The following is a 7,724-nucleotide window of genomic DNA, read 5'->3' on the forward strand; positions in this document are numbered from 1 at the left end:
CTTCAGTGGCTCCCTATTTTCCTTGGAACAAAATCCAAACTTCTTGCCATGGCCTTCAAAGTCCTTAGACTCTAGGCCTTGTTCCCTCATCTCACCTCATCATTGCCCTTCCCCACCTGTGCTGTCATGCTACACCCAGACCTAATGACTTCTGTTTCCTCCAATACAAATACTCAGTCTCTCTCTTGCATGGTCAGTGATCCTGCTGACCTCCTGCCTGGATTCCATCCCTACTGCCCAACCTAAGCTCCCCCGACCTTACCTGCTGCAACTTGGCTCCTCAGATCTCACATCAGCTATGACTGCCCTTCATGACAGACCATGAAGGACTCATAGATTCAGGCAAAGGTGTCCCAATTAGGTTCATGCTCAGCATTATCTTGTGCCCCAGCATGAGGTTGTAGATTAAATTATGTCCCCCAGAAAGGATAGGTTGAAGTCTTAACCCTGGGTACCTGTGAATGTGACTTTCTCTGGAAATAGGGTCTTTGGAGTTGCAGTCAATTTAAGATGAGGTTATACTGGATTAGGATGGGCCCAAATTTGATTACTGGTGCTCTTATAAGAGGAGGAAAATCTGGATAGACACACACACAAATGCGTATGCCATGTGACAATAGAGGCAGGAATTGGAGTTATGCATCTACAAGCCAAGAAATGTCAAAGACTGCCAACAGCCACCAGAAGCTAAAGAGGCATGGAAGGATCCTTCCCTAAGCCTTCAGAGACAGCATGGCTGGCTCATACCTTCATGTCACACAAAGAACCTCAAAAGTGTGAGGGAATACACTTTATGGTTCTTAACACTAAATTTGTGGTCATTTGTTACAACAGCCCTAGGAACATGATATACAAGGTATGCAGGATTTTGGATTAGAATTACCTTTTTTTTTTGTTTGTTTGTTTGTTTCTATCACTATAGTAACCTCCCATAGGCCAAAGACTATATCTGGCTTGTTCATCATTAATAACCCAGCTCCTGGCACACAGAATGTTCTATATTAAAGGTAAAATAAATATATGCTCCATAACTAAACAGGAAAAAAGATTCATCAACTGAGGGAAAATGGTTCTGTACAAAAAAGAAAAGAGAGAAAGAAAGAAAGAAAGAAAGAAAGAAAGAAAGAGAGAAGGAGGGAAAGAAGGAAAAAGGCAGGCAGGAAGGAAGGAGGGTGAAGGGAGGAGGAATCTTTTAGGCTGCATCACAAAAACAGCAAATACAGGGGCGCCTGGGTGGTTCAGTCGGTTGAGTATCCAACTTCCCCACAGGTCATGATCTCACACTTCATGAATTTGAGCCCCATATCAGGCCCACGTTGGGCTCTGTGCTGATAGCTCAGAGCCTGGAACCTGCTTCGGATTCTGTGTCTCCCTCTCTCTGCCCCTACTCTGCTTGCATTCTCTCTCTCAAAAACAAATAAACATTAAAAAAAAATTTTTTTTAAGAAATACAGCAAATACAAAGGAAAAAAAAGCATTTTTTGTGTTACTAAATATAGGTCACATGAAACTTTCTACTTCAATCTTTTTGACAAGGTATATGATAGCTATTACGACAATTTTTTAATACATCAAAGAATCCATTAAATTTTTTTCTCCCTTTATTTATTTTTAAGTCCAAGAGATGTCCTAGGGGCTGATCATGATTTGTTATTTGGTAAAAACAAAATAAATTGCTTTGTAAATCTTCATGTAGATGAAATTATATACTTTTGAGAACTTTACTAGCCTCGTAATCATCAGGATCCACATCAGGTAACGCACGTAATTGTTGGAAGCCCCAGATGCAAGTGCTGGCCATCCATGCCCGCTTCATTTAATCCTGAAAATCTTCCTTGCTTTTTCTAAATCTTCCTCACTGATAGGAGGCTTCCTCTGGCTGCCAGGCTGCAGAAACTTCTTCACGGGAGGGAGATTGCTGATTCTGGTCTTCAGGGCCTGCAATACACAAGGGCACAGCCTCAGACGGAGCCAGGGCCAGCCCCATCCCTGGCACAAGCCAGAGACCCTCCTAGACAAGGACCAGCTGAGTGCCCTCCATCAGCACCAGTGTGAGGCTGGGAAATGCACAGCCAGTGAGACACGAAGACGGGAGGAAGAAAAGACAGCTCGATCCCATTTTCCCCAAAGATGTCTTTCTTTCAGGCTCTATTGTTTCAGGTCTTCCCTATCTTCTTCCCTACACGAAAAGCCTGTAGCTTCATTGCTTTTGTGCAATACAGGGAAGAGGATTGTGTCTGTCAGAATCCACACACATCAAGTCTCCAAACAGACAATGAAAATGTAGGAAAATTGCCCTGGACGAGAGACAGAAAATATAGAAAGCTGAACCATGAGACTGGTCAAAACCAGGCATCCCACTGAGAGAGGGGCCGAGAGAGGGAGACTCTGCCCAGGGAAACATGATGTCTGCTCTTAGGAGCAGGTGCGGAGGGAAGAAATCAGAAGGCAGGAAACCTCCTCAGACAGGCACAGGAAGGAAAGAGAAGGACACAGGTGGATAAGGGAAATCCCAGAGAAACCAAGGACAAAAGCCACAAAGCAATGGGGATGGGGAGACTGATGCCGAGCCCTGGGTCCTTCTCATGGTAAAGACAAAGTGTTCTTCTTGGGGAAGCATCCACCTCAGATGTTCTGGGCGTGACAAGATTCTCTGCATGCCTCGACCAGCACCCAGGAGGTAATTAATGCTGGAGACGTGGGGACAGCCAAGTCCTGGGCAACGATGGGACCCGAATGTAAATGTTAGATTCTGGAGGGGGAGATGCGAGCCTTCCCTCCTGAAGGCTGTCAGAGAGATTACCTTCAGCAGAGGGAAGTTGGCCATAAGGCTGGGGTCAAGCTCTTCCACATAGTACAGAAGTTCAACCAGGTGAATGTCAGCCCTGCTCAGCCTGTTGCCAACAAGGTAGTCTTGTCCGTGGCTCTTTAACACCTGGCAGGTTTGAGGAATTCCATCATGAGCACAGGCATGGTCAGGCTGGGTCCCTCTGCCCCTCCCCACACTCTCCAACCCAACCTCCCCACCTCTGCTGCCTCACTGAGGGGGTGTTGGCTGCAGACCCTCTTCGCTGCGCTCTGACTCAGTGTGACAGCAGGTCTCTGCTGTTCTGTCCCTGCTCCTCAGCTGAAGCCCCAGCTACCGTTTCCCTGAAACGTGTGCTCCTGTGTATCCCTTTCAACTATTCTGATGTATGCAACTTTTCCTAATAAAATGTTGGGGAAATTCACAAAATTTATTAAAACATCCCAATAATATGCAAATGATAACGTGAAGAGAAAACCCCATGGCATCACCAGCTTAAGGCAATTTGGGTAAATACCCTTTCACACTATGTACACATATAGAAACATGGATAATTGTTATGCAAAAAATATAAGACCACTTTAAATGCCCTATGGTAACATATGTTTTGCATTTAACTTACCATAAGGCGCTTTGATTTCAAAGTATAGGCTTGCTCAAGTGGGATGACTGTTCAGGTCTTTGCAATGTGAATGCGCCCCAACTCTCAGCACCACAAAGGTCAGGAAAGAGAGTATTTTTTTAAAGTTTATTTACTTACTTTGAGAGAGAGAGAGAGAACGTGCACGAGTGGGGGCAGGGGCAGAAAGAGAGGGAGAGAGAGAATCCCAAGCAGGCCCTGGGCTGTCAGCCCAGGGCCCAGTCTCACCAACTGTGAGATCAGGACCTGGGCTGAAATCAAGAGTGGGATGCTTAACCAACTGAGTCACCTGGGTGCCCCAGCCCATAGTTTCCATTTAGCATGATTTCAGGTAGTTTGGATCTTGAAACATTCTCCTCTTACATCCAAGGAGAAACATTAACTGAGGAGCACTGTCTATAATGATGGAACCTTATTTCCTTAGTTTGCATGGCTGTCCTCTGAAGTGTGAGAGCCATGCCTTCAAGTAGGTCAATTCTTTTCTCCCTAACATCTCTCCATCTGTATCTTCCTCTTCATCACACTGCCCCCATCTCTGACTAGACACACCTCATCTGTCCACCCCCAAGACACTGCCACTTTCTCCTGAAGGGCAGCTGGCCTCATGTCTCCCTATCTCCCTACGCATGTTGCCACAGTATCTCCTGATGCATTGCTCTCACTGTGTTCCTCTTGGATCAAAGCCCCTATGTGGTGCTCTGTCTGCAGCACCTACTCCAATGTCCAGTGTGGCTCTCAGAGCCTTCAGCAGCCCAGGCTCTAACTATGACCATGAAAGTCTGCCAAATAGAGAATTCTCGATTGGCTCCTGGTAAGTTGAAGTCTTGCTGGAAAATTAAAACTTGGGTATCACTGGTGCAATTCTTCCTGCGTTAGTATTCAGGAAGGCTCACTGGAAGTGAAGGTAAAGGTTCAAGGGATGCCAGACGCTGTCTTTCTTTGTCCTCTATGTCCAGCACCCAAAGTGCTCAATGACTGTCCACTTACTTTTTCAAACACGGGGAGATAACGATCTGTTACTTTCTCTTTGATCTGGGCAATCTTGGCCTCTTTCTGATCAGGTGGACACAGAGGCAAAACGAGGATCATTTCATTCAAATCTGCCATACCTTCTGTGTACATATCTATCCTGAAAGACAAAATGACCAAATTGTCAAATGTCTTCTGCCTTGATTTTAGAGTTGAAAAATGTATGAGAATGGGGCATCAGGAGGTGGCAAAGTAATTCAGCTCCATTTTATGCATTTTTATATACCAGTCATTCAGCTCTGATTTTTACTTGATTTGAACATTTCATCCTAGAATAAGCCATCAAGGTAGATATGTGTCTAAAACTTTCATTATACACATGATGAAATAGAGGGACAGAGAGCATTGTGACCTGTCCAGAGTCACAGGAAATTGGTGGAATCCTGCAAATACCTACTGGGACCATACCTCGGGTCTGTCACCTCCATGGTGGCTTGTTCTGGGCACAAACGGAGTGTGACTCCATGTGGCTGACCTGCCCCCTAAGTGATCTCCAGAGAGAGTCCCTGGCACAACCATCTCAGTCATGTCCCCTTCCTCTCTCATCCTGTTACACCACCCAGGCCTGTTTAAACCAATGTCAGCAGGTTTTCCAATAATTTCCCACAGCACATGTTTCCACACTCTGTCCACATACAGTTGCCCAACTCTGGCCTTGTTCGCATTTCTCAAGTCTTCACCTAAAATATCTCCTGAAATGGTGAAATAGTTTGTACATTCCAAGTAGCACATATTCCAGCAGAGTAGTTTTGAATGTTCCAAGTTGGGCTTTCTGTAAGAGTTTTTTTTTTTTAATAAATCTTTATTGGCACATAATTCAATACCATAATGTGCATACTTCAAGAGTGTTTAAGTTTGTGATTTTTATAGTAAAGACACAGAATTCTGTACCATCACCACACACTAATTACAGAATATTTTCCTAGTCCCAAAAGAAATGCTGTATGCTTTTACACCCATTCTAATTTCTTCCCTCCTCCAGCCCCTGGCAACCACTAAACTGCTTTCTATTTCTATATATTTGAATGCTCTGGATATTTCATACGAATGGATTCACACAATATGTACCTTTGTGTCTGGTTTCCTTCATATAACATGATGTTTGCAAGGTTTATCCATGTTGTAGCATGCATCAGTACTTCATTCCTTTTCATGGCCAAACAATATTGCATTGATAAGTAGACTAACCACTCATCAGTTGATGCACATTTGTGTCATTTCCACATTAAGAATTTTAAGAACACCACTGCTATAAACATCTGTGTACAAGTTCTAGCGTGGATGTGTTTTCAGTAGTCTTATTTGCATACCTAGTAACGGAGTTGCTGGAATATGGCAACTCTATGGTTCACTTTTGAGCAACTCATAACAGTTTCTGAGATTTAAATTTCAATCATGTGGTCTCATAACCACAGAGAGAACCCACAGATATGGTTGTATTGACTAAATCTGGCTACTTCGGTCTTGTATCAAAATGCTCGTGATAACCCTGGCATCTTGAGGACCATGCTTTGCTAACCCTTGTCAAGCGGCCAGTCCATATAACAGGCTGATAAGTGAGGTTCTTGATCATCATTTTGATCATTTCTGAACCTTCAGAGTCAGCGCCTTTGGATCCTTCTGTTCCCTAGTCTTATCTGCCGGACACTCAGACTCATCCTTTGTCTCTAGCTGTTGGCTGATATCCAGCTCCTAAAGGCCTGAGTACTGAGAATAGTGACTCCACCATCTTTCTGGCTTCCTAGTTCATCAGCATTAGCAAAAGACTGTCATCATATGTGCTCTATATGTGGACCACTTCCTTTTCTGTAATCCCACTTGGTGAATCCACTCCTAGGGGAATCCCTCATCCTCACAGCTCTCTGTGGTTTTGGACCTCAATCTATACCACCAAGTCCTGTGCTGCTGCTGGCCATGATCCCCCCAACACAGTCCTGCCTGCCCAAGAACCCAAATTTTTACATTAATTGCTGATGAAAGAATAAAAAAAAGTACTGTACAGAGCTCTCTCCTTTATGTCTTTTCCATAGAGGTTGTATTTGGTGGCAATGTAGTTGAGAATGGCTCTGGTCTGGACCATCTTCATTCCATCAATTTCAACCATTGGCACTTGCTGGAACATCAAATTTCCATCTTTTGAAAAAAGAAAGAAGAAACAGAGTGACATATTTTATGGATCATACTCTTTTAACATGAAAAACGTTTGTTGCCATGACCGAAGATATAAAAGGAAACAAAAATTATTGCCTGGTAACATTTCACCATATCTGTATTTTGGTTTTTGCATCCTCTAATCCTCTTTGATCTCAGTCTGCATTTTACTTTTCACCTATTATTTCATTTATCTTTTTTGGAAAAATTTTTAATTTTTTTTTTTTTTTTTGAGAGAGAGAGAGAGAGAAAGAGAGGTGAGCGAGAATGGGGGAGGGGCAGAGAGAGAGGGAGACACAGGATCTGAAGCAGGCTCCAGATTCTCAGCTGTTAACACAGAGCCTGATGTGGGGCTCAGACCCACGAACGGTGAGATCATGACCTGAGCCAAAGTCAGACACTCACCGACTGAGCCACCAAGGCGACCCTCATTTATCTTTTTATTTACCATCCAGATACATGGTAGGTTCCTGTATTTTTTGTGGTTGATTTACTTTCATGGGTGTTTTAGGAAATGTTGAGAGAGGCTACACCAGGGCCAACATCACATTCAGTTCAAATGAAACATTCCAAAGTAAGTCTCTGGGTTCATGCCATTAAGGCGAATTTGAAGGGAGATTTCTATGTAGGGTGTTTTGCTTGTTCCCCCAGTTCTACCACTGACAGTGTGTATCGGGCAAGCCCTTTCCTGACTCTGCTGATGCGAGTAGTGCTTGAACTTTGTTCTTCATCTCCATCTTCATACTGTCACCTGGCCTTTCAATTAATCCAACTAAACCATCTTATTATCTGAGTCTATGATATTGCTAGGATATAAGCTTGCAATAATCGTCAGAGAAAAGAACTCACACAACTGCTGGCCTATTTCTACTCTTTTCATTCTACTGCATGGGTTTGAGAGTCCTTGCCTGGGCAGGCTATGTGGGATCCTGAACTGACCCAGCTCTCTTGGGGGCGGAAAAGCTGGAGAGTGCAAGGAGAGGGCATTCACAGGACACGGGGGGGGGGGGGGGGGGGGAGCGTACATTTACCAAAAAAAAAAGTTAAAACCCCCCCCCCCCCCGACCAAGGAGGAAGAAAAGACCCAAAAGCCCCGCC

At 44.1% G+C, this 7,724-nt stretch overlaps 1 protein-coding gene and 1 long non-coding RNA gene across 2 annotated transcripts in view; one reads left to right on the forward strand and one right to left on the reverse strand.

The window, feature by feature from the left end:
* Positions 1–426: 426 nt before the first annotated feature.
* LOC121029584 (uncharacterized) overlaps positions 427–7,724 on the forward strand; it is a 15,924-nt gene continuing 8,626 nt past the window's right edge. The window contains exons 1-2 of the long non-coding RNA XR_005789782.1: positions 427–438; positions 7,082–7,088. This is a non-coding gene — a long non-coding RNA (uncharacterized LOC121029584). The remainder of the gene's footprint in view (positions 439–7,081; positions 7,089–7,724) is intronic.
* LOC121029583 (glutathione S-transferase A2) overlaps positions 1,580–7,724 on the reverse strand; it is a 12,378-nt gene continuing 6,233 nt past the window's right edge. Inside the window, exons 4-7 of the mRNA XM_040473763.1 lie at positions 6,476–6,608; positions 4,434–4,575; positions 2,804–2,935; positions 1,580–1,938 (exon numbers count right to left, since the gene is read on the reverse strand). Of these exons, the coding sequence (XP_040329697.1) occupies positions 1,813–1,938; positions 2,804–2,935; positions 4,434–4,575; positions 6,476–6,608 (533 nt within the window). The 3' untranslated portion in view covers positions 1,580–1,812. The remainder of the gene's footprint in view (positions 1,939–2,803; positions 2,936–4,433; positions 4,576–6,475; positions 6,609–7,724) is intronic.

Source organism: Herpailurus yagouaroundi, unplaced genomic scaffold (genome assembly GCF_014898765.1).
Source record: "Herpailurus yagouaroundi ecotype Mexico unplaced genomic scaffold, PumYag 139, whole genome shotgun sequence".
Classification (NCBI taxonomy): Eukaryota; Metazoa; Chordata; class Mammalia; order Carnivora; family Felidae; genus Herpailurus; species Herpailurus yagouaroundi.